The sequence below is a fragment of the Aulonocara stuartgranti genome (assembly GCF_965226115.1).
Source record: "Aulonocara stuartgranti genome assembly, chromosome: 2".
NCBI classification, from domain to species: Eukaryota; Metazoa; Chordata; class Actinopteri; order Cichliformes; family Cichlidae; genus Aulonocara; species Aulonocara stuartgranti.
This window is the reverse complement of record NC_138940.1, coordinates 2,299,247-2,325,286: the sequence shown is the minus strand read 5'-3', so window position 1 is coordinate 2,325,286 and position 26,040 is coordinate 2,299,247. Positions and strand designations below refer to the sequence as shown.

The following is a 26,040-nucleotide window of genomic DNA, read 5'->3' as shown; positions in this document are numbered from 1 at the left end:
CTCGTTAAGCTCTTCTCTAGCAGGTACTCGTCCTTCCCGGGTCACAGTGAACTATAAACAACAGTCTGAGTCAATACAAGAGGTCATCATGCAGTATTCTATCATATGCAAACTTACATTATTAAAAGACTATACTGACTACTAGGTACAAGTTTCTATTGACATGGGTCTTATCACCAATGGTGATGAGACGGCTTACAGGGAGGAGGTCAGCGCCCTGACCCACTGGTGTCAAGACAACCATCTCACACTCAACGTCGCAAAGACAAAGGAGTTGATAGTGGACTTCCGGAGGTGCAGAGAAGTACACACCCCCATCACCATCAACGGCGCTGCTGTGGAGAGAGTGAGCAGCTTCCGCTTCCTTACCTAAATGTCAGTCTTAGTTTTATTGGATCTCAGTGCAGCATTTGATACAGTTGACCACAACATATTACATATTACATATTTCCTGTTTTATTCTGACAGTTCCAAGTGCCGTGTTTAGTGTTTTCTGTTTTACTTTCTCTCAGTCTCAGTATGTTAGATCGGTCCCAGCTGTGTTTCCACTTCCCTCGTTACACCTCTTTGTATTTAAGCCCTTTTCCTCTGCCCGTTGTTGCATCGTCTCATGTTGCTGTATGAGTCTCTGTGTTCCTAGTTTTCCAGTGTTTTTGTTACAGTAAACTAAAGATGCCTTCCTCAGTTAATTCTTTTTAGTTTGAGTTGGGCTAGCTCCCTCATCCTGCCTGCCACAGCATGTATCATGACACCTATATCGTAGTCTTACTACATGGGCAGGTTCATCCATCCTTTCTCTAATGCCTAATCTCTTTTTCACCAACAGAAGGATGTCTTTTCTTGCCATATTATTCTCAACTCCAACAGACTCACAGCTTCCTCCATCTTTGACTCAATATCAGGTGCATTTTTCCCAAGGATCTGGATGATCTGCATTCTGACATTTTCATCAGAGACCAGAGACACCAACTCATATCTCATCATATGATGAGCAGATCATATAAATCTAATCACATAAAACTATAACACTTATGAAGACTAAAGGCAGGTAGGTGTTCTTTAGCTTTAAACACGAGATCATTATAGTAGTAGTCAGTATTACAGCACATGTATGCACACATTACTAAAATGTCACAACTCTGTTGGTTATTGAGTATTTATTTCAGGACAGTGGTGCACAGTTACCACCTTCTAAGATCGTTCCAGTTCAGGATTCCAGTAATGGATTTTTCAAGTTCATGTGGAACTCCTGAACAGCATGTGAGGGTTTTTATGTGCTCATTCTGTTGGAGTCAAATTGTTGAATGTTGTCATTGTGTTTCTTAAATTTGTAAAGTCTTAGTTCAAACTATACGAACAAAGATGTTCCACCTCTCCAGCTACTCTGTGCTGGAGGAGGTTTTATTGTAGATACATCCTATCTGAAAGATCTGTTTCTCGTGTTGTAAGCTTCCTGCTTTTATGATCCTTTTGGTGAGCAGGAGGACACACACACACACACACACACACACACACACACACACACACACACACACACACACACACAGTGCCTTGTCTTAGAACCATTGGGGGGGTTTGCGGTGGGAGGTGCTTGTAAACTATTGTGTATTGTAACTGTCATGTCAATAAACAGCTGCGAGGAAGCTGCTCTTTGAAAGATTTGGGCTAGAGACAGGTGATGAGCATTGCTCCACTGCCTGGTTCTGACCAAGGCTTCCCTCGTTAGCGAGTTAAAGAGCGGTTGAAGATGTTCTGTCTTGGTTTCGTTCTTCATGAGGAATAAGTCTCTAAACTAGTGGGGCCTGTTCAATAAATCCAATCCATCCTCTTCCACTTATCTTTATCAGGGTCAGTGAGGGATTGTGATTTGCTGCTATATAAATATAGCAATATATAGGACAAAATCAACACAAGATAGAGGAAACAGAGCTGAACATGGAACACACAGGGCAGCACACTGTGAGACTAAAACAAGAAACACATTAAACACACACTAAGACTGTGGCTGACTACAGGGAACAGAGGGAGGAGAGGGAGGGCGACAGACTTCACAGGCGAGCACTGAGGGAAGGACACAGAGACGAGAGCTAATAACAAACAGCCTCAACTAGAAATACAGATCAACTCAACTAGATAACATAACAGTGACGATTAAACAAGACTCAAAAACCCATCAACACAAAACACTGGGTCAACGATCCAGGCACCCTAACAAAGGCTTTTAGGATCTGCTGATAATAACAAATTACAGTCAGTCCAAATGTGAACATTGACATCCAAGAATGTCCTTTATTGGTTAGATACAGAGTTGTACTGTCTGCATTTTAGACCAAGAACACAGATGGACTGAAGGAGGAATCCTCCTTTGTCCAGTCTGCCGGGGCAAACTGTGTGAAGTGTGAAGAGTGGACCCAGGTGAGGTCATACCACAACTCAACTTTAACTGAAGATGAGCTTTTTATTGAGGCAGGAAAAGGTACAAAAGTAAAATGGTGAACACAATGCAAAACTAAACAATGTCCTAAACTGGGTAAACTAGAAAGGAAACATGAACCATGAAAAACCCCGCTGAATAGAAAAACAGACAAGAAAAGCTCTAAACATTGCAATGTGGTATGGAAGCATGAATGGCCTGGAAAAACTGCAGACGATCAGACAAGGAAAGCCTGAAAACACACGGACTAAATACACACAGGAAGATAATGAGGGAAGTGGGAACACATGGGGAAACAGCTGACACAGAAGAAACGTAAAACTAAACACATCGAACACAGGAACACAGGACCTCTTCAAAATAAAACAGGAAACATAATGAGACGCAGACACGACAACATGAACTTGACAACACAAGACATGCAGACATGAAACACATAAAGGACAAAGGAGACTTACCACAGGGGTTGAAAGCACAAGGGGAATCTAATAAACAAAAGAACTTAGATAACCTAATGAACAGCCATCTTTAAACAGAGGGGGGCTTATAACACCATGTGCCACCTACACTACAGCTCTGAGATCCCTTCCCAGGTGCCTCAACCCCCACTCACATCTTGCATCTGATGACCTCGATAGCTCATAATGGTTTGACCTGAAACATCTGGTAATAGTGGTTCAGTGACCCATTAAAGGACAGTCTCAAGTAGGGTTTAAATATCTGAGCTGTCAGATGTGTCTATCCCCCCCAGCACACACAGAGGTATATAGTGCCACAGCTTCACAGTTTCGATCGGCTCAGGTCTTTGTCCAGAGCTTGCATGGGTTCAGCGTTCTGGGAGCTGAGGAAGGTGTGGTCCTGGTTCAGGTAGGTAGTGATGAAGTCTGGAAAATGTCTCTTTGCGATCACCTCCTGGAACATGTTTGCTGCTGTGTGTAACCTCTGTCTGAAAAAGAAAGATAAAATCCTGAAAATAGCTTATTCAGACTGCCCTCTGGCAGAAATGTTGCAGCTATCTTGCAACGATAAATGGTAAATGGGTTGGTTTTTATATAGTGCTTTGCTGCTCTGAGCACACAACTTGCATCAAACACCCACTCACAGATTCAGACATTTTCAGTGCACTTGTATAAGTGTTTTCTGTCTATAATTGACACACATCCATATTCTGGTGGATGCATCGGAGAGCAACTTGGTGTTAGCGTCTTGTGCGAGGATATTTGGCATGCAGATGGGGAACGAACCACCAACCTGCTAGGTGACCTGCTCTGCCGCCCTATTTTATCAGAGCGAGAAAAGAAAAAGAAAACATCATCTTACATATGCTATAACATGCACGTTTAGGAAAACCAAAACCTGCAGGTTTTCGATCTCACCCTGGGTCAACACACCTGAATCGCATGATTAGTTCATTACCAGGCCTCTGGAGAACTTCAAGACATGTTGAGGAGGTCATTTAGCCATTTAAATCAGCTGTGTTGGATCAAGGACACATCTAAAACCTGCAGGGACACCGGCCCTCGAGGCCTGGAGTTGCCCACCCCTGGTCTAGTGCATCCTATGCTAAGGGAGGCAATAAGCACTGAAGCTCCTTTCCTTAGTATTTGGAGAATTGGAACTTTAATCATGATCGCCACACAGATACTTTCAGGTCGTGTCTCTCAGTTAAGAACCTTCCTAAGCCAAATGGACTATTGGAACTGTTTCCATGAAAGGGTGTACGTGGTCTACAACAATGCTTAGGAAGGTGGTATGTGTCAAAGTAACTGCAAAAAAGCAAACAAAAACAAAACAAAACAAAAACTAAAAGGTGAGTTTGCATCATAAGCAAATTAAGGATGTTCAGAAATTATAGGTGTCATGGATGTGGTGTTTCAGTGAAAACTCTAAAAGGTTATACATGCATCATGAATTTGAAAATTAACCAATGGGCTGCTGTCAGTGCTTATACAGCTGGTGCACAGCTCAACTGACCCATCGAGTTTTGTCGTGCAAAAGCTGTTGCACAATAAAATGTGCAATCAATACACTGAAAAATAGTTGCATGTTTAATCAACTGGGAATTTACCCAAATGTATTTATTTAGACAGAGATCTTGACAGATATATATATATATACAGGAACATCTGTGCCGAGTATAATCTGGAAGTCCCGAGGTCAAAATGGGAGATGCCCCCAAGGGTGGTGGAGAATGACCGAGCTAAGATCCTGTGGGACTTCCAGATACAGACGGACAAAATGGTGGTGGCTAACCAACCGGACATAGTGGTGGTAGACAAACAGAAGAAGACGGCCGTAGTGATCGATGTAGCGGTTCAAATGACAGCAATATCAGGAAGAAGGAACACGAGAAGCTGGAGAAATACCAAGGGCTCAGAGAAGAGCTCGAGAGGATGTGGAGGGTGAAGGTAACGGTGGTCCCCGTGGTAATCGGAGCACTAGGTGCGGTGACTCCCAAGCTAGGCGAGTGGCTCCAGCAGATCCCGGGAATAACATCGGAGATCTCTGTCCAGAAGAGCGCAGTCCTGGGAACAGCTAAGATACTGCGCAGGACCCTCAAGCTCCCAGGCCTCTGGTAGAGGACCCGAGCTTGAAGGATAAACCGCCCGCAGGGGCGTGCTGGGTGTTTATATATATATATATATATAATTCCCCGCTCGCGGAACACACGCACACACACATACACTTACACTGATAAGCACTCACTCATCCCCCCTCCCCTTCCAATGCCTTCGATGCTTGTTGCCTCCTGGGAACACGAGGCGGGTCTGGGCCCGCGCTGGAGAGTCGGCGCAGGCAGGATGGCTGCTGTGTTGCCTGGGGTTACTCCTCATCCCCTACCCACCTCTGTTGCTGGTCACATGCTCTATAATGTTGTGCTGTGGACATTTATGTGCTTTCTGTGCAGAGGAGTTTTTTTGTTTCCTGTTCTCATGCTGTCCTCCTGTAGCCCAGCATGAGTAGAGGTCTCTTTTTTTCCTCTTGTACTTTCCCATTGCAACTAATCTAAAATGCCACTGCATGTGGCGAATAAAATTTGAACTTGAACTTGAACATGTTGATGCCGTCCAGCCCCACGCACGGGGCGATCCGCGGTAGCTCGTTAACGGAGATTTGCCGTGTTGTGGCGTTAACGTCATTTCAGATTAACGCTGACAGCACTAGTGGGAACACAACGAATATGACTGCACATTTACTCCGACATCATCCTCGTGCAAAGACAAGTGGAAGCAGACAAAAACAACAAGCACGCATGCTACAAACTTTACCCGAGTCATTTAGACAGCCGTTAGCACAGGATTCTCCTTATGGGGACCTGATATGTTTAATATGCTGCTGAGAATATAGCCCAGAAGAAGAGTATAGTATAGCTTTTATTTTGAAAGAGCCATTTCTCTGTAATAAACTCTCTTTTCCAAAGATGAGGGATTTCTCCATCAGATAGATTTATTATTTTATTACTTTGTTGTTTCAGCAACATTACATTTAAAAACTGTACTTTTGAGTTAAAATATATATTTATAATTTTAATAAATGACAAATTAAAAAGGCATGAACATTTTTTTGTATCCAAAAAATATCGTAAAATAAATCCGCTTGGCATCTTTCTTGGCCTTAAGACAACAATTCTGATGGCTAAAGATCCAAACGGGACACAAAAAAGGAAAAAAAAAACAAAAAGAAAAAGTATCGAACCGAACTGTGAATTTTGTGTATCGCTACACCCCTAATATATATATATATATATATATATATATATATATATATATATATATATATATATATATTGTCAGCTGAATGGTAAGAACAAGATCCGGGCCATCAACACGCCCGTGATCAGGTACCCTGCTGGGGTAATAGGCTGGCCAAAGGAGGAGATAGAAGCCACTGACATAAAGACAAGAAAGCTCCTTACCATGCATGGAGGGTTTCACCCCAAGTCCAGCACCCTGAGACTGTACGCTAAGCGGAAGGAAGGGGGCCGGGGACTGGTGAGTGTCAGCACCACAGTCCAGGATGAGACAACGAACATCCAAGAATACATTGGGAAGATGGCCCCAACTGACCGAGTGCTCAGTGAATACCTCAGGCAGCAGAAACCCAAGAAAGAGGAGGGAGACGAGGAACCATCATGGAAGGACAGGCCCCTGCACGGTATGTACCACCGGCAGATAGAGGGGGTGGCTGATATCCAGAAATCCTACCAGTGGCTGGACAAAGCTGGACTGAAAGACAGCACAGAGGCACTAATCATGGCAGCACAGGAACAAGCTCTGAGTATAAGATCCATAGAGGCTGGGGTCTATCACACCAGGCAAGACCCCAGGTGCAGGCTGTGTAAAGATGCCCCAGAGACAATCCAGCACATAACAGCAGGGTGCAAGATGCTAGCAGGCAAGGCATACATGGAACGCCATAACCAAGTGGCCGGCATAGTGTACAGGAACATCTGTGCGGAGTATAACCTGGAAGTCCCGAGGTCAAAATGGGAGACGCCCCCAAGGGTGGTGGAGAATGACCGAGCTAAGATCCTGTGGGACTTCCAGATACAGACGGACAAAATGGTGGTGGCTAACCAACCGGACATAGTGGTGGTAGACAAACAGAAGAAGACGGCCGTAGTGATCGATGTAGCGGTTCCGAATGACAGCAATATCAGGAAGAAGGAACACGAGAAGCTGGAGAAATACCAAGGGCTCAGAGAAGAGCTCGAGAGGATGTGGAGGGTGAAGGTAACGGTGGTCCCCGTGGTAATCGGAGCACTCGGTGCGGTGACTCCCAAGCTAGGCGAGTGGCTCCAGCAGATCCCGGGAACAACATCGGAGATCTCTGTCCAGAAGAGCGCAGTCCTGGGAACAGCTAAGATACTGCGCAGGACCCTCAAGCTCCCAGGCCTCTGGTAGAGGACCCGAGCTTGAAGGATAAACCGCCTGCAGGGGCGTGCTAGGTGTTTTTTTTATATATATATATATATATAACAAATTTTAGCAAAAGAGGATCAAAAGAACATGGGTGCTCCATGTGCCTTTTTCTTCAAGCATTTTTCTTTTTTACTTTATTTCGGAGTGCACCTCAACAATAACATTTAACTAATTAATCACAGTTTAGCTAAATAAAAGGACCTGGCTTGCATCAGTCACATGATGACCTGATGACTATTAACCAATGCCCACTCTTGATGTCAGAGCACCAGGATGCAAACTTGTGGCCATAGTATATACAGTATTCTGGAGAATACTGTATGTGTTGTGTGTGTTCTATGTGCATGTATTTTTTGTTACATTCTTACCCTACTATGGCCACCTCTTTCCTTTGCCCTACTAATATTCCAGTTTCACTTTATTTCTCACAGTTTTTCAATCTGTTGCCTTATGGTTCAAAGTGCTGACACCAATCTTTACATTTTATTATTATTTTATAACACTTCCTTAATCAGCTACCATCTCTCCTGTGGACTTTTTAATGTCTACAGTCTCAGATCAACATAACCCTGCCCTGCAGCACTATCAGCCGCAGGAGCAGCAGCAACATTGCACCCCAGCAGGTAAACATGGGCTACGTTTGCTTTGCATTGCCCCCACCTGATGACTCTGTGATGCAGTTCCATATTAGAGTCCTGATGAATGTGGTTTGTTGTTATTCAGCCTGGTTCTATGTGCCCCTTTTAACTTTGAGCACCCCCCTTCAAACATCTCTGCACAGCCCTGACCAACACTCTTGAAACAAACTGCATATTTGTTGATTATGGCTCAACAAAAATTATTGGATGACAGAAAAAAGAAATCATGCGACTAAGACAAACTCGGGTTTCATTAAATCTTTCTGCAGTAAAAGAAGCAATAGAAAGGTATCCCAAAAAAATCTGTCACTTTTCCATTTTTTCCACATTTTCTGTGACATTTAAAAGCATTAGTAGCATAATTTGACAAATCTTCTCCATGCTGAGATTATGGTGAAAAATCTCATTTAATCAAAAAAGTTGGTGCAAATATCCTGGGACACAGGATTCATCAGTCAATTAAAAATTAATTATTATTTACATTAAGAAGGCATTAAACATATATATTGTATTCTTCAATGAAGGATGTCACTGGAACCACTCACCTACCATATCCTCTTCAAAGAGGGTGCATTTGCTTACCTAACAGAGCCACAGTGGGGACTGAGGTCCATGATGAGCTCCTTGATGAGGTCAGTCACCAGCTGCCTGCTCACCACCCTGCCATCGTCCTCCAGCCGGGTCTGATGACGGACCCACTGCCACACCTGACAAAGACACAAAGCAAAACATGGTCTTATGATCTATGATCACGGCTCATGTTAAGTTGGCTCCTCCCATTAAATGGTAAATGGCCTGCATTTGTATAGCGCTTTACTTAGTCCCTAAGGACCCCAAAGCGCTTTACACATCCACACATTCACACCCTGGTGATGGCAGCTACATTGTAGCCACAGCTGCCCTGGAGCGCACTGACAGAGTGTGTGGAGGTGCACGCAGTTTCCCCTCTTCCATGGTGTGAACGAGTGCATGTCTATGTGTATGCTGTGACACAGGTGGAGACGGCGGATTAGCTTCCACTTCTATTGGGTGGAAGTTGGTAGATGTGGATTGCATGATTGGATGGACTGCGGTCTGTTAACCTCCAGCTGACAGCCACTTTGCATCTCTGCACCCAACACAGAGGCAGCAGTTAATAATGTTTGTAAATACGTATCCACAGTACATACAGAACAGCTGGCAGCAGATTAGTAGCAGTGAGAAGTGTTTTTTGTTGATTTTCTTTTCTTGGTTATTGCTTATGGACCTTGAAGATTTGTTATTCAAATCTTTGTTGTTTTGGCATTGCTCACCTCTGAAGCAAACACACTGCTGTCTGGCATCCTGAATTTTTCTGCATTGCTGTCCTTTACTTGAGAGTGGGGAGTTACATTTCATAGTAGGACTAGGTTACCCCTAGCCCAGGGGACACTAGAGTAGATGGAGTTTAAGTTTGATAGGAAGATAATCTTACACACTTAACAAACTTCATGTGCCTGTATCCTTAAATGTCAAGAATAAAATAGCTGAAGGAGCTCTGTGCACAAAGCTGGATGAAAGGTGTTGTTTGGTAAGCAAGCTCCTGTAGAGGGAATTCAACTGGGTGCTGTTGCTGGTAATCTTGCCCCACTGCCTAAATCTCCGTCCTCAAACAGGTACATCTACAGTGGAGCCACAGCTGTGTGCATAAAGGAGGTGGAGTTAACAGGAGCAGTTTGAGGTCAAAGGCATTCATGTGTAAGAGATGAAGATGGAGCAGCTGTATGCGACGGTCTTTCCACCTCTCAATCAGCCCTTCTAAAAACTGGCCAAAGAACATTTGCTCTTTAAAACAACTAATGAGTGCCAGAATCTTACAGGCTGAAATTTGAGAAAAACTTCCACCCAGACCTGAGTGCCCAGTAATTCAAATACGGTGAAATCAGTGAACGGTGAGTGTGAAGACTGTGGAGTGTTTTGCTTTACTCAATATTGAAATGCTTCTTGAAACTTTGTTCTGTACATGTTTTATATGAGATTTCCAGCTTATTTTGTATCCAGTATTACACCAAGACCCTTATGTTCATGAAGTCTTTCAGTTTCCACACAATCTAGATCAATCTGCACTTTGACTTTAATTGAGGATTTACAAATAACATCATTTTGGTTTTACATAGTTTGTTCCTGTCAAACTATACCCAGCAGTTCCATTAGATTACCCCAGAACAAAACTATTTGTGTCATCTGAAAATAAAACCAGTTTTAATATATCAGATACTTTACAAATGTATTTTTATAAATAAGAAATAGTTTGGGGCCCAGTACAGAACCCTGGGGAACACCAGAACAATGTCCAGCACAACAGAGCCAGCAGTGCACGGGCAGCAATGCATTTCTTACTTGGAAATTCCGACACACTTCACATTTAAAGAAGAAAGGGATGAAATCTGACCGTGCAATGCAAACTCTGTTTGCCAGCAACCAAGCTGCTCTCAGCGTCAAAAGACCCAACCTGAAGAAACATCTGGAAGTACGTTCTTTTTAAAAAAAACTAACATTAGCCTACTGCAGCTAGCTTGTTTTAGTTGTGGTAACTACCTGGGTTACGTGCCACTTCGGTATCTTGGATGTACTACTGCTGTGTGATTTATTACTATTAATGAAGGCAGCATTACAACCTGCTAGCTGCAAATAATCATGTGCAGTTCTGAAAGCAGACAGAAAGAAAACATATTACTGATACAGAAACAGTTTTCTGTATGAGATCGCTGCAAAAAGTGCAGCCTTACCTAATGTCCACCTACTGTTACTCCATCAAGTCTAACAGTCGATGAACTAACCTCAGCTAACAATGTTAGCTTGGTTGCAGGTAGCCTTCAGTAACAGTAATAAGTCACACAGCAATAGTACATTCATGTAGCTGTAAAAGGCATGACAATATATCAAGTAATCCAAAGTATTCAGAACACGTTACTCACATTAAGTAACTTCATGGAATATGTTACAAACTACTTTTTTACAAGTGACCTTCCCAACACTGACTACATGAAGTAATTAACCCACAAGCAAAACCTATTCAGTGATACTTTAAAAAAAATGCCGCTAAAAGGAGAAAGAAGCATGCCACATGACACTGAATGAAAAACAAAAACAAACAAACAAACAAATTACAGGGTGCATCTTAGTCACTGTGTTAAATATGTATCTATTAGAGCAAATTTAAAAAAGAAATGTGCTTGTTTCCCAAACAACATTGTCAAAAACATTTAAATATATGCTAAATACTAATTACTTGTGGGTGTAGATCAAGCTCTACATGAATCTCAGCAACATATGCTCTGTGGTGCTCGCTTTGAGAACTCACCTGCGATCTAGAAATTTCTGCTGTGGCAGAATCTTCAACCTGGCCTTTGTAGAAGAAGTGGCCTTTACCTTAGAAACACAAAATGGTATCAACATACATGTATATAGCATTTAGTGCATTAAGCATTTTTCCATGGATAATATAAAAGTACAAACCTGATAGCCAAGCATTAATAAAGAGCACACCAACTGCAATGTTATACTTCAAACCATTAAGCGTGACTCCTCCCTACGAAGAATACAGCACACCAAAATGTTTTATATATTATATTATATATATAATTCTAATTAAATATCTTTAGGAAAAGAACACAATGTTTGATTCATCATCTAAAATAAATGAGGCAAAGTGGTTATTCTGTGGACAGAAAACTATATCGTATGCATCTGGTATAGAGGATGTTTTCACTCATGCCTAACATCATCTAGATGTGAAAGCCTCCCTCTTCCTGTTGGATGAAGTCTTCCTACCCACACTAAAATCTGATGTATTTCAATCAATTAAATGTAATGCTAACTGTAATATTACTGTTAAAAGTTTGAGGTGTGTTCTGCAGTTCACTAAGAGCAACCACTAACTGAAGGCATGGATAGCAAGTCTTCAGGAAATACAGTCACGTCATTTCGGAGCTGGTCAAGCTGGTTATCTCCTTCGGTGTGGCCCTTGAAGAGCTGGAAAAGATGAAGAATTGCCACACACTTTCACATTTGCCAATCACTGTAACTTTATATGCATATAAAGCTTTATATGTGTCAGCGCTCACTTTCTGCATGGGCTCAACCAAATTTAGGTCATATACCATGAAACCATCCACACCTGCAGTAATCTCTAATAACTTCAACCTGAAAGGTGGAAAAACACAACTGGATCAGCGGACATCACTGAATATGTATTCAGATTGTATGTATTGTCATATTTTCATATGCTATACCCTGTGGGGAAAACAATAATGAACATTTCTTGAGTTTAATAAAATGCACATATACCAAATACAGACGTTATACACACACACTTATCCACGCACACTGACACACAAACACACACTGTAAAATGTAAATAAAAATAAAATGCTATTTGCTAATCTCAGAAACCCATATTTTAGTCACAGGCTAACTGGCAACATGTCAGTAACATGGCACGTACTGGAGAAGTAAAGAAGTAAAGATGGGGGTAGGTTCACCAATCTATAAAAAAACACCATCTACAAATTCTGGAACAATTTCAGAATCCCAGGAAGTTGATTCTGTTCATCTGGAAGTATTATTTTCTGTGGGAGAAACATCTGTCAGTCATCCAGGGGACTTTTACAATTTCAGTTGATGCATGCAATTATCCAGGTAAGGAAATCACAAAGTGGGCTCTGTTCGTTGGATATGAAATGACTGGGATTTTAATCCACTGGCGATTAAAATGGGATCGACTTTCTGAGATTTCCTTACTTGAGTGGTTGAGTTTGCATCAAGGTGATTTCAGAAGGTTGTGAGGACTTGAAGACCTTAACTACAGTACATAATCAAAGGAGAAGTCGAGGTCTTGTCAGGGTCTGGAACAGGTCGGGTGGATTTTTCTGGCTGCTCCTTCCTCCCAGCCTGTGTCTAGCTGTGTATTTGACCAGTATATGTTGACTGGTATTTTTAATGTGTCTTAGTGTTTCCTGTTTGTTTGACAGTGTCACATCCTATGTTCAGTGTGTTCAGTTTTCCTCCTCTCTTGCCATTATGTGTATTTGCCTCAGCTGTGTTCCCCATATGTTTCTTCTTCCTCCTCCCTCATCACTCTCTTGTGTATTTATGTTGTATGTTTATCCCAAAAGGTTGATTCTGTTCATCTGGACGTTTTCAGTGGGAGAAGTGTTTCATCACTCATCCAAGTGACGTCTTCAGTCTCAGCTGACTGCAGGTTTCAATCTTATAAACAGTACTTTTGCACAATGACTGAAACCAGCCCACTGAAGGAACGATGGGTCATTAATATGCAAAGTGGCATGCCCATCGATGAACAACCACTGACCAAAGCCTTGCCAGCTGGAGAATCAGCCGAGCCTGTCCAGCCCCCTGCAGCCTTCATGCCACCACCTGCTGCAGAGGTCAAGGCAGGCGGTCCCTCGCTGCCTGAGCATGAGGGACACCCATCACCGGAGCCTGTTGCAAGTCCTGTGCAGGCCTGACCAGAGAAACCAGAGCTGGATGGGTGAACCCCCTGAGAAGGTTCGTCACCTCTGCCGGGCCCCTGTGAAGTACCGTTGGCCACGTGGTCGACCACCAACCATGACACTGCCACTGACAGCTACTTCTCTGTCTATTTACGCCCTGTGTTTTCCACTTCCCACACCCATGTGCTGTGAGTTTCTCCATGTTTCTGGTTTCCCCTCATGGCTCCCTGTTCCAAGTTTTAGTTTTTAGTTTCCAGTTTCTAGTTTGTTTTTCGTGAGTTTATTTTTTGAGTGTCTTTTGCACAGCACAATAAAGCTGCTTCTTTAAGTTCATCCCTCTGCATCCTGCCTGCCACAGCACCAAGCATGACAGACCCAACCCTGCTGACATCTACTGAAAGAAATCCACAGAGGCTCAGAGTGTCAGAAGTACATACAGGGTTAAAAGTATTCATAGATTTCCATTAATATTTGTTTAAATGTGCTTTAGCAAGTTGTACTTCAACAGAAGCTTTTGGCAGCCATCCACAAGCTTCTGGTGTATTTCTAGCTTCATATATGACTAATAAGCATAGTTCATAAATTTTCAATGAGGCCTAGGTGGGTGCATTCCACAAACTTAATGTTAGCCTGCTTTGTCCGTTCCCATCACAGTTCTGATGTGTAGATGAGTAAGTTGTTCTATTGGACCACCCGGTTATTTCCAGGTTTTGACTGTCAGCTGTTGGATTAAGGTGAAATGGAAGAATTCAGAGTGAAAACTGTTTTATTCATTATTCTATCCCCTGTGCACCAGAATCAGAATCAGAATCAGAATCAGAAAGGGGTTTATTGCCAAATGTTGAGCAGGTTTACAACATTAGGAAATTGCTGCGGTGCTTCAGTGCAAACATAGTGTCATAAATAGCACTTAAATAGACATGGAAAAATAAAAGTAAGAATAAGAATTAAAAGTGCTACGTAGAAAGATATCTGCATGAGTGCAGGTGGTGATCAGTGCCAAACATGGAATGATGCAGTGAACACAGCGTAGGGTCATGTGTTAGTGGCGGGGACAATCATGTGGTTATTGTTCATGTGTCCAACAGCAGAGGGGAAGAAACTGTTCTTATGGCGAGAGGTTCTGGTGCGAATGGACCGGAGCCTCCTGCCTGAGGGGAGCAGGTCAAACAGACTGTGTCCAGGGTGAGAAGGGTCAGCTGAGATCCGAGCTGCACGCCGCAATGTCCTGGAGGTGTACAGGTCCTGCAAAGATGGGAGTCTGCAGCCAATCACCTTCTCAGCAGAGCGCACAACACGCTGCAGTCTCTGTTTGTCCCTGATAGTGGCTCCAGCGTACCACACGGTGATGGAGGAGGTGAGGATGGACTCGATGATTGCAGTGTAGAACTGCATCATCGTCCGTGTTGGCAGGTTGAATTTCTTCAGCTGCCTCAGGAAGTACATCCTCTGCTGGGCTTTCTTAATGACGGAGGTGATGGTGGGCTCCCACTTCAGGTCCTGGGTGATGGTGCTACCCAGGAAGCGGAACGAGTCCACAGAGGTGATGGGGGTGTCAGTCAGGATGATGGGGGGGAGTGGGGCTGTGTGCTTCCTGAAGTCCACAATAATCTCCACTGTCTTCTGGGCATTCAGCACCAGGTTGTTGTGGCTGCACCAAGACACCAGACGTTCAACCTCTCTCCTGTAGGCAGACTCGTCCCCGTCCGAGATGAGCCCAATGACGGTGGTGTCATCTGCAAACTTGATTAGCTTGACAGACTGGTGGGTGGAGGTGCAGCAGTTGGTGTACAGGGAGAAGAGCAGAGGAGAAAGAACACAGCCCTGAGGGGAGCCGGTGCTGATGGTCCGGGAGTCCGAGACATTCTTTCCCAGCCTCACGTGCTGCTTCCTGTCCGTCAGGAAGTCAGTGATCCACCGGCAGATGGGATCAGGCACATTCATCTGGGAAAGCTTGCCTCGGAGATGGTCTGGAAGGATGGTGTTGAAGGCAGAGCTGAAGTCCACAAACAGGATCCTGGCGTAGGTTCCTGGGGAGTCCAGATGCTGCAGGATGAAGTGTAGGGCCATGTTGATGGCGTCGTCTACAGACCTGTTGGCTCTATATGCAAACTGCAGGGGGTCCAGGAGGGGGGTCGTGAGGGTCTTGAGATGGGAGAGAACCAGGCGCTCAAATGACTTCATGACCACAGATGTCAGAACCACGGGTCTGTAGTCATTTAGTCCAGTGATCCTAGGTTTCTTGGGGACAGGGATTATGGTAGAGGACTTGAAGCAGGCAGGCACATGACATGCCTGCAGTGAGGAGTTGAAAATGCCAGAAAACACTGGGGCCAGCTCGTTTGCACAGTGTCTGAGGGTGGCAGGAGACACACCGTCTGGGCCGGGAGCTTTCCGAGCATTCAGACTCTTAAACTGCTTCCTCACATCTGCTTCATGAATATGAAGAGTTGTGGTGGGAGGAGGTGGTGTGAAATCCTCTTTTGATGGTGGGCTCCCAGTACCACCAGTACCACTGTCAGCAAAACAGTCTCAGAGCATGACTGTACTGCCACTATACTTGGCAGCTGGTGCAGTATTCTTAGGTTTGAAAGCTAAGCCTAACCCTAGTGAAGCTAACCCACTTCTTCTTCTCCTCGTTGTTTCAGTGACACTGGTGTTTCATTTCTAGGGAAGCTTGGTGGTTCCTGGGTTGTTCCTGAACATCCTAACACATTTTCTCTCATATAAGGGTGGCAGTTTGGGTCTTCTTTCAGACCTTGGCAAAGTGGGGACACACTCCAAAATGTATTTTTATGTACAATTGTTTCAATTGATGATCCTGGAATCTGCAGTTTTAGAAATGGACTGTACACTTCTGGATTGGCCTTCCCAAAGCCCCAACTTCAACACTACTGAAAATGTGTAGACTACACTTATCCTTATAAACCAGGAAACCAAATCATTTAAACTCTACCAATTCTGCCAAGGAGAATGGTCAGGTATCTAGCAAAAACAATGCCAGGAGCTTGTTGATGGCTAAAAACAAGCATCTAGTCAAGGAGTAATTTGTCATTGCTAATCAAATATTAGTGGGGTGCATATAGTTTTGATGCTTTATGTATATTTCTGACGCTGTGTGGATCAAACAAATTTAAATATTAGACAAAGATAACACGCAAGAACTATGTGTTTATTTTTAAGGGGATAAGTCCAAACCTACATGTCCCTGTGTGAATAGGTATATAAAGGCTCCGAACCGTAGTAAAGGGACCTCTGGCTAATACGTCGGGCTTATAGCCGAAAACTAGCTTTACTTTGTTGTCTGGGTCAAGTTTTAGAAAGAGGCGTTGAAAGGCTGCTCCAACGGAGCTTATTGTTTCAGAGGAAAACACGAACACAGCGTACAGTCGAGTCTTAATAGCTTACTTACAGCTGGGCTCGTCAGGCTCTCTTCTTGGCTGCAGTGGTTATTATTATATTTACATGCTTCCAGCTCCCGTTTCTGATGGGTGACAGCTTGTACTTTTCCTTTCTCTCCCTCCTCGCTCACAGACACATAACGGGTATGGCAGTCCATTCTCCCTGCAGCACGGACTACACTGCCCATCAGGCTGCATGCTTTAGGGCGATGCCTGTAACACTCTGCCTTCATATTAAATCATTTTTGTGAATAATTCTTTAACGTATTTCTTCACGTCATTATGCTGCTGCAAGCAGTGGTGACATGGGCGGCGAGATTGAGTCACAGACATTAGATCCTCTTAATGCCTGTTTTGTTTGGGTTTCCACCAGCGTGGAACCGAAAACAGAGAGGGCATAGCCGAACATATGAAACAGGAAAAGACCGCCGTGTAATCCCTTTATTTCAACGAAGTAACTGTATTCTGAATACCACCTTTTTAAACGGTAACTGTAACAGAATACAGTTACTCATAGTTTGTATTTTAACTACGTAACGCTGGTACATGTATTCTGCTACTCCCCAACACCGGCTATGAGTCTTTCATAGTGCATTGGAGGAATTCTGACCCACTCATCTTCATAAAATTGTTGTATTTCAGCCACATTTGAGGGTTTTCAAACATGAACCACCTGTTTAAGGTCATATAACCTAAGCATATCAATTGGATTCAGGTCAGGACTTTGACTAGGCCACACCAAAGTCTTTATTTTGTTTTCCTTGAGCCATTCAGAGGTGGACCATTCTCTTGCTGCAGGACCAACTGCACTTTAAGTTGAAATCCCAAACAGATGGCCGGGCTTTCTCCTTCAGGATGTTTTAGTAGACAGCAGAATTCATGGCTCCATTTACCACAGCAAGCCACAGCCCCAGACCATCATACTACCACCACCACCATATTTTACTGTTGCTATGGTGTTCCTTTTCCGAAATGCTCTGTTACAGTTACGCCAGATGTCACGGGACACGCATCTACCAAAAAGTTAACTTTTGTCTCGTCAGTCCACAGAGTATGTTCCCAGACGTCCCAGAAGTCTTGGGGATCATCAGAATGTTTCCTGAACTGAGACGAGCCTTTATGTTCCTTTTGCTCAGCTGTGGTCTTCGTTTTAGAAATCTGCCATGCAGGCCAGTTTTGCTATTTCTTATGGTGGAGTCATGAACAGTGACCTTAGCTGGGGCAAGTCTTCTGTACAACACAGGGGGGAATTATTTTTTTTACACAGGGCCATGTAGGATAGATTTTTTCCCCTAAATAATAAACACGTTTATTTAGAAACTGAAAAACACTTTTTCACATACAGTCTATGTACAAGCCTGCATGTTCAGGCTGTGAGCATGCAAGTATCTAATGGGAGATATTTCTACCTTGTGACAGAAGCCAACACTCTCCTGTAGGTGTCACTGAGTGGGTCTTCAGGCAGCAGCAGGGCAGCCATGCCTCCAGTGGCCAGTGCTCCTCGCCGATGACATGTCTTAACCAACAGATCCATGTAGCTGCGCAGAAAATGCTTCTCCATGTTCACGTATTTATGGCGGTCAGGCAACAGGAAGGCTGGTCGATGACCTGGAGAACTTCTTCAATTCAGTTTGACTTTTTGATCATGTTCTTTGTTGTACACTTTATGTACTGTGAAAAGTTGCTGGACTGTTAAGAGTTACTAAAGTTTCCACTAGGCTGCGGTTTAACTCTTAAGTCCCAGGAATATTGACTAAAAGGAAATCTAAAATATTATTTTGTAGTCAGATTTAGATTGGAAACATAATATCAAGATTATTATATTATCTGAAGTACTATGGCTTTAATATCAATATGGAAATCAGCTGAATTTCAGTAGAAGATCTGTGGTTTCACAAGAATTGGTGCAGAAATGAAGGAAAAAACCTAAAATGACAGGGGTGTGGTCTCTAGCTCTGCTGCAGTGGAGGGGTGGTGCAGGGGACCTGAGACGAGAGAGCTGCAAAGCTGACTGTCTGGAAAAGGCCTCGTGCCAAACCACAAAGAAACATTTCTGTGTGTCCAGACTTTTCACAGTCCGACCCTCAGGCCACGCCGCCCGCGCAGCCGATTTAGTTGCTGGCCCAGATGCTGGCAGAGATAGTGGCCATGCAACGCGAGCAGGCAGCTGCCCAGAAGGATCAGCTGCACAAGCTGCGGAAAAAGGCTGACGGGCAGATGCAGGTGCTGGAGCGGATGGTCAGGGTGACCCCGTTGCTGCCCCCCCTTGCTCTGGAGGTGACTGTGCACTGGATGGGGAAAGGTGATGACCCACAGGTTTTCCTGAAGGCATTCTGGGCCACAGGGGAGGTGCGCCAGTGGCCTGCAGCAGAGTGGTGCACCGCGGCTGCTGCCGCTGTTGTCAGGGGAGCACCGCCTGCCACCAGCCTCACGAGGTAACTTCTGGGACATCTGTCCAGCTGTGCTGGATCGCCTGGAAGATCATTGCTGGTGGTTCTGGGCCAGCCAGATGAAGGGGGATGACCGGCCATTCACGTGGGCCTGGAAATTGCATGATGTGATGAGGTGGCTGCAGCCTGAGCCATCAGAGGGTGAGGCCCATGTGTTGGCAAAGGTCAAGCAGTTCGTGGAGAGGCTGCCCGGTTCCACTGCCATTGGTCAGCGAGCCTGGAGGCTGCGCTCACCCTGGCTGTCCACCTGGCAGCCATGGCAGAAGGAGCAGAGTGGGGCGTTCTTTCCCACTCCCACATCCACCCCCGAATGTCAGTTGGTTAGCCAGCCGGCCATTGCAAAAACGCCTTTGCACTCACTGCGATTAAGGGCGATCCCATTTAAACGCTTAGGTATGGACTTAATCGGGCCATCACCAGAGTGCAAGTGGCTATCACTTTGTATTAGCTCTGGTGTATCATTAACGCGATATCCAGAAGCATTGCCACTGCACACCATTTCTGCAAAGAGTGTGCTGCAGGCACTGTTTCAGTTCATCTCCTGGCCGGCATCCTGAAAGAGATACTGACTGACCAGCACCCATCATTCATGTCTCACACACTAAAAGAGGTGTATAAATTAGGGGGCATTAAATCTGTTCGGACCAGCGGCTACCATCCTCAGAGTGACGGGCTGGTGGAGCAGCTCAATAAGACTTAAAAGTCCATAAGTTCATTCACAAGGATGAATGCAATTGAGAGTGCTGGCTAGCCCCTCTGTTGTTTGCAGTGCTGGAGCTGCCCCAGGCATTTGGGCTACCACTTGTGAGGCGTGCAGGTGCGCCCACAGGCGCAGGACATGGCTGCCATTGGATCCTGCCCCATCCCAAGACCAAAAAGGAGGTTAGGCGGTTCCCTCAGCCCTTTGACTGACGGGTCTAGGTTTGGCCGGATGCGGCCCCGGCCTCAGTGAGGCGGTGTGGTCTCTGGCTCTGCTGCCATGGAGGGGTGGTGCTGGGGGCTCAAGGGGCAGCGCAGGAAAGGCTGATGAGGCAGGTGTTGTGCTAACGAGGTCTCCTTCCTTTTAGTAACGCCAGGGACCTGAGACTAGAGACCTCAGAGTGTGGAGTCAGATGCAAAGCTGACTGCCTGTAAAAGACCTCGGTGCCAAACCACAAAGAAACATTTCTGTGTGTTAAATAAAAGAAACAGAAAACAGTCACCTGAACGCTGCGTGGGGTCCAGATTTTTCACAGACTACAATCTAGAATTTTCAACTCACCAAACTTATTGACAAAGGAGGCTGAGTAATCCCAGATGCCACAGTTGAGTCCTGCTGAATGCTCTTGCAGCTCATAGAGAATCTCCTCCATCTCAAAGGCTGCTAACACATTTTCAATCAGCACTGTGGCCTTGATGCTGCCCAGAGGAAGACCCAGCTAGACACATGTGAGACATGGATTCAGTCAGATACGTATAGAAGCAGTCAACAATGCATCCAGTCCCTTTAGGCTCTAACTGTTGTGGTACTGTCCTGGCTAGCATGTCCCTGTAACACTGGGACAAGAACAGAAGGATCACGCTTTGGACAGTTTACACCAGGCTACTGGAGAGGAGAGTGCATTGGTTAGTCAAAGAGTATGTTGCACTAACAGCCTGCGTTTTGAGATCTGATGTGTTTTCAGATTCAACATAATTCTATATACCTATATATAACTGTTATATATACTTGGTACACAGTTCCTGGGGTTCAGTAGATCCCAGGAATGACATGTGTCTGTCCAGAGAAGTCCCAGAAACACCGAAGATGCTGCACATGGCCTTCAGTTCACCTCGGCCTCTTGTAGAGGGCCTGAGGTTAAAGGATAAAGGAGCTTTTAGCTTTTCAGCTCCATCTTTTTTCTCTTTTGTTTGTCAGTCTTTATCAACCACTTCTTCCACATTAAACTCTCTTCTACAAGGTGCATGAGAGCACAGGGAAGGTAGGTGGCAGGCCGGTGTTAGGCTGCTGTCAGTGCTTGTAGGGCCAGTGCACAGCGGCTACAAGCCAGAAACACAAGGCATAGTACAAAAACAAGTTTATACATAAAGACCAAAAACAGTGCAAACCTTCTGCTGTGTCCAAACAAATATTTTGTTCCAGAGTCTGGCCTCCATGTAGCCCTCCACCTACAGAACAAAGGATAACAGTGCAAACCCAGATAAATGAAATCATCAGCATGTTTGAACATATGTAGGTTTGCACGTGTGTTACTTTGGACAGGTAGAAAAAGGGTCCACTCTTGTGTTCGAACAGTGCCTTTCCACAGTGAAACATGAGGAGCCCAAAGTCAAAGAGCGGGCCAGGAGCTTCTTTCCCCTCCACCTGACCACAGAAAAGCACACGTGTTGTTTTCCTCACCAGTCCTTTCATGTATATGATCCTTAGTACCACTTCTGTTATTTCAGTGAATTTGTGCCCCTTATGTCTGTGTATTCAGACCACATTCGATTGCTTCCAACAAAACAACCACTGTAACAAACTGATGAAAATTCAATACTACCATCATGTTGTGCTCCACCATATTCCACGCACGGGGACGCAGCATCAGCACGGGAGCCTGAGATACATGTGGAACATCTGCAGACGAAGGACGCCAGAGGAATAGCTTATGAGAAAACATGGTAAAAATAAAAACAGCTTTTTTAAAGGATTTTTCTACGGATTTACAAGTTAAAACTTCAATGTAAAAAAGTCAAAGGGTTACTCTCAGGAGCTCAGGGAATTCCAGCACAGTGAGAGGATGAAGGACACATTTCCTTGCTGCTAAATATTCCACATTCAAGTCTTATATCAAAGTAGGAGTGGACGAGAACAACAGAAACAAAGTGGTAGCCCAGGTCATGTGGCCCATAGTGTGCAGAAGTCACCAACTTTCTGCAAAGACAGCAGCTACAGACCTCTAAACTTCACGTTCAGATTTGCTCCTTCTCACAAATGTGTTTTTGGAAGAACGGTAACATATTCCCATAAATATACTCCTAAACCTTCTAGAAGTTCAGTGTAGAAAGATATCATATTAAACCCTATGGATTAAGCCTGGCTGTCACTCAAGCTCATATGTATGTGAAGGCAGACGAGTAAAGACAATATAATGTTCTTTCTTTTTACTAAGATTGTACGGACTGTGTCTCTCAGAGTAAACTGAAGATAAAGGTGAAGTAGAGCTCTTACTGGGAAACAGGTTATGCACTGCTTTAAAAACATTGTAAATGCCTTTGATCTGGTTGTAATACGTCGGGCAGTTTCCATCATCAAAGTCAACCTGCAGAAACCAAAAAGAGCTCTGTAAGAAAAAAGTCAGCAATGACTCAGAAGAAACAACATTAATATATAAATTTAGGTAACGATGTCAGACATGATTATAAAAAATCAATATTAAGAATTCGGTTTTTTAACAAACCCAGACTGTGCAGCTGGGAGGTGAACAGTGTTCAAACTGGTTGGCAGACATTCGATTAAACGGTCTAAGAGGAAACTAATCTAGCGAGGGTGTTGGTTCTGGTTCAGCTAACTCCTCCCCATTTTATTCACCTGTTTGAAACAACCAAATAAATAAATTTCACCAATGTAAAACACCTAATGTGTGACCAAAGAAGACCAAGGACTGTTGAGCAACTATGATCCTACAGATGGTAAATTCTGTTGTTTTAAACACTTCATGTTCTGTTGTCAGTAAAACAGGTTTATGAAATTAGCAAATCATTACATGCTGTTTGTATTTACAAGTCTGACCTTTTTTGGAATTGTGAGTTTGATAATGCTGAAACCAACACAAAACACACTGACATGAGCAAACCCAGTGTTAGCAGTGAACATTACACCTTTAGCTCTGCATTATTGCACCTGTGTAGCACCTGTATGCCTTGTGCTGGTGACAGAAGAGCTTTAATGAAGTGCTCAGTATCGCAGGGTGCCAAGTCTCCAATATCTACATGTCTCTTTTGGAGCCTTGAGGGGACGGGAAGGACCTTCCAGTCTGGGTCTCTCCTGATGTGTCTGGTACTTTCCAGGAAGCTTGGCAGATCACCTGTGAGATCCAGCTGGGCCTTTTTAGACACTCTCAGCTGTAGAATCTGAAGAGAGAATCACCCTGACTCAAACAAGTCCTTCGTTTATTCACAAAGAGGTTTTTTGGCTGTCCTACCTCGTCCACCTCCTCATCAAATGTGGAAATCAGCTCATGCAGGAAGTGGAGGGAGTCAGTGGTAAAAAGAGTTGCACATTCTTTTTCCAGGCCTAAAGGAGAAGGACACAGCTCCATACTGGACACTGGACAAAAAGGTTTGTATTCAGCACCATTCGAAACGTCCCTGGGATTCCCCCCCCCCCATAAAGAAAGGTGGTGTTGCCAGTTAAAATGCAGACCAGTAAACAGTCTGTTGTCTAGTCATTTAAGCAGCAAGAAAGGTTATTACTGTACAGATATATTTGTATCACTCAAAGGTAAAGATAACATGGCAGCCTGTGAAAACAATCTGTGACAGGAGCAAAGAATCCGTTTTGGCTTCGGTGTTATCCTTTTCTCAGGACGCCGCTCAGTGTGTGCGCTTGTTTGTGGGGCTGAGAGTAACCACTCCTTGTAACCCGCTGCATAAAGTCTTTGTGTACAGAACCAGATTAAATATTACTGAACATTTTTCAGTTTCCCAGCAACAGCTAGTTCAAGCACAGTGTGCTGATGCTACTAAGTACTTTTTGACAGAGTGCAGCTTAGTGAAGTCAGAAGTGCAGCGTCTGCATATTTTCTGTAGAGGGACGCACTGCTTCATAAGTGGGCTCCACAAGGTGGCACAGAAATGAAAGGTGACTGCAAGCAAGGTTTACGATGGCTTCTGTTGGCAGAGCACGAGGTTTAACCCTAATTACTTGGTGTTTGGTCAAAGGCATGAGGACCTTTAGCAGTGCTGCAGAATCAGGGGTCTCAGATGAACTACCTGTGAATTTCATAGATTATGTTAATGGTTTCTGGCACAAACTATGTGGCAGGCACTCAAAACAGAACCTGGAAAGGTTTCAGGTCAGGATGAAATATTTCAATGAAGCAGCAGTTTAATGATGGTGACCAGGTCCTGGCTTTGTTTTGCCAGTTGTAGGAACACTGTATGAGTCTCTGGGCCAAATACTGTGAAACAGCAAACGTCAGAACAGAATGATCTCATATTTCTCCAGACCGCAGGAAGAAACGTTTGTCACGTTAATTTGTTGAGACCATATCATGTTTGTGCTTTATCTCTTGGTTCATCAGGCTCTGTAGACTCTCCTTCCTCAGCAACAGCTCCACCTTTGACTGCTTGGACAGCAGCACAGTCACAGTCACACATTTGTGTGGGGCAGGAGCACCAGGTGGATCTTTGCTGCACGGTCAGTTGAAGAATTCAAAAAACGTTTGATGAAAAGTAATGAAAGTAGCAGCCAGGTCCTTATCAAATCCAGTTGATGAATGAATTATCGTTAAGTGTGACAACCTCTATAACATCAAAAAGAGTTACATCTGAGACTCGTTTAACATGCTATCAAAGTCCACGGCAGTACGACCAGAAAAAGACCAAACAGGGTTTGTCAACATTTCAGCTTGTAGCTCTGCAGCTGTTCATCATGTTCATTATTCACTTGGATTTTATTTAAAGATGAGAAGAGAAGAGAAGAGAAGAGATGAGATGAGATGAGATGAGATGAGATGAGATGAGAAGAGATGAGAAGAGAAGAGAAGAGAAGAGAAGAGAAGAGAAGAGAAGAGAAGAGAAGAGAAGAGAAGAGAAGAGAAGAGAAGAGATGAGATGAGATGAGATGAGATGAGATGAGATGAGATGAGATGAGATGAGATGAGATGAGATGAGATGAGATGAGATGAGATGAGAAGAGAAGAGAAGAGAAGAGAAGAGATAAGATAAGATAAGATAAGATAAGATAAGATAAGATAAGATAAGATGAGACCATCACCAGCAGACAGTTGTAAACTAAACACAAACCTTTGTTTTGGCTGAATGCAAAGTTCCCCTATACTCTGAGTCTGTGAAAAGAGAACAACAAACGAAATTTTTTGACTGACAGAAAAGATACAAACAAAATAACTTTACAACACGAGAAGAAAGGGAGGACTGAGGCTGTAAATGTACACATGAGGGAAACCAGAATAATGAGATGCTGCTGGAATTAATCCAAGAAGACAAATGAGACAGAAGCTACCAAAATAAATCAGGAAGTAACAAAAAGAGCAACGGAAACAGAGAATTAACAACACACAGAAGACAGTAGGACAGGAAGACTGAGCCTCTGGGACTTAACTCAAACAATTAGCAATAATTAGTTATATAAGGAGACAGAATTAAAACCAAGCATAAAAGCGTGAGGGGAAAAGCTAAAATAAAACACTCAAAATGACCAGAAGAAAGAACTAATTAAGCAGAAACATACAATAATAAACACAAATACAAGAGTAAAGGTTAATGGTAGAAGAGGGTAAAGGACCCAGCACCATAACAAGTTTCTCAGTTATTTGATTTTGGCTTCATTTTTGTTGATGAAATAATAACACAATATTTTACACACTATGCAGTTCTGAGAAAAATAATCATTTCATTTCAAAAACAGACACGTTGGATTACTGTGCAGCCTACAGCACAGTAATCCCAGCTGGAAATGCTGCACCAAGATACAGCTGCTGCACATCTCATGAAGCTGTTCAAACTCCATAATAAC

The 26,040-nt window shown here is 43.9% G+C and overlaps 1 protein-coding gene across 3 annotated transcripts; it reads right to left on the bottom strand.

The window, feature by feature from the left end:
* Nucleotides 1-2,389: 2,389 nt before the first annotated feature.
* On the bottom strand, nt 2,390-25,858 carry ugl (ureidoglycolate lyase). Of its 3 annotated transcripts, none has more exons than XM_082548766.1 (15): nt 25,311-25,858; nt 23,486-23,610; nt 23,196-23,414; nt 22,513-22,603; nt 21,842-21,918; nt 21,553-21,663; nt 21,408-21,467; nt 20,581-20,737; nt 18,279-18,477; nt 12,080-12,158; nt 11,895-11,987; nt 11,472-11,544; nt 11,317-11,384; nt 8,577-8,701; nt 2,390-3,380 (listed from the first exon to the last, which is right to left on the bottom strand). In XM_082548766.1, exons 2-15 carry the CDS (start codon nt 23,600-23,602, stop codon nt 3,215-3,217), a joined length of 1,635 nt encoding a protein of 544 aa, XP_082404892.1. In that variant the 5' UTR covers nt 23,603-23,610; nt 25,311-25,858; the 3' UTR covers nt 2,390-3,214. The 3 variants fall into 3 exon arrangements, with proteins under 3 accessions (XP_082404892.1, XP_082404894.1, XP_082404893.1); XM_082548768.1 differs by having other exon boundaries at nt 23,486-23,603; nt 25,311-25,403; XM_082548767.1 differs by lacking the exon at nt 25,311-25,858 and having other exon boundaries at nt 11,928-11,987; nt 23,486-23,658.
* Nucleotides 25,859-26,040: the final 182 nt, after the last annotated feature.

What these genes read in the sequence shown, in the direction of transcription:
- ugl (XM_082548766.1), bottom strand. Translation starts at nt 23,602, where the DNA reads ATGGAGCTGTGTCCTTCTCCTTTAGGCCTGGAAAAAGAATGTGCAACT. An exon ending in AGTGCATAACCTGTTTCCCA is followed by an intron (nt 21,919 to 22,512) that starts GTAAGAGCTCTA and finishes CTTCGTCTGCAG; the next exon opens with ATGTTCCACATGTATCTCAG. An exon ending in ACTTGCTATCCATGCCTTCA is followed by an intron (nt 11,545 to 11,894) that starts GTTAGTGGTTGC and finishes TATTCTTCGTAG; the next exon opens with GGAGGAGTCACGCTTAATGG.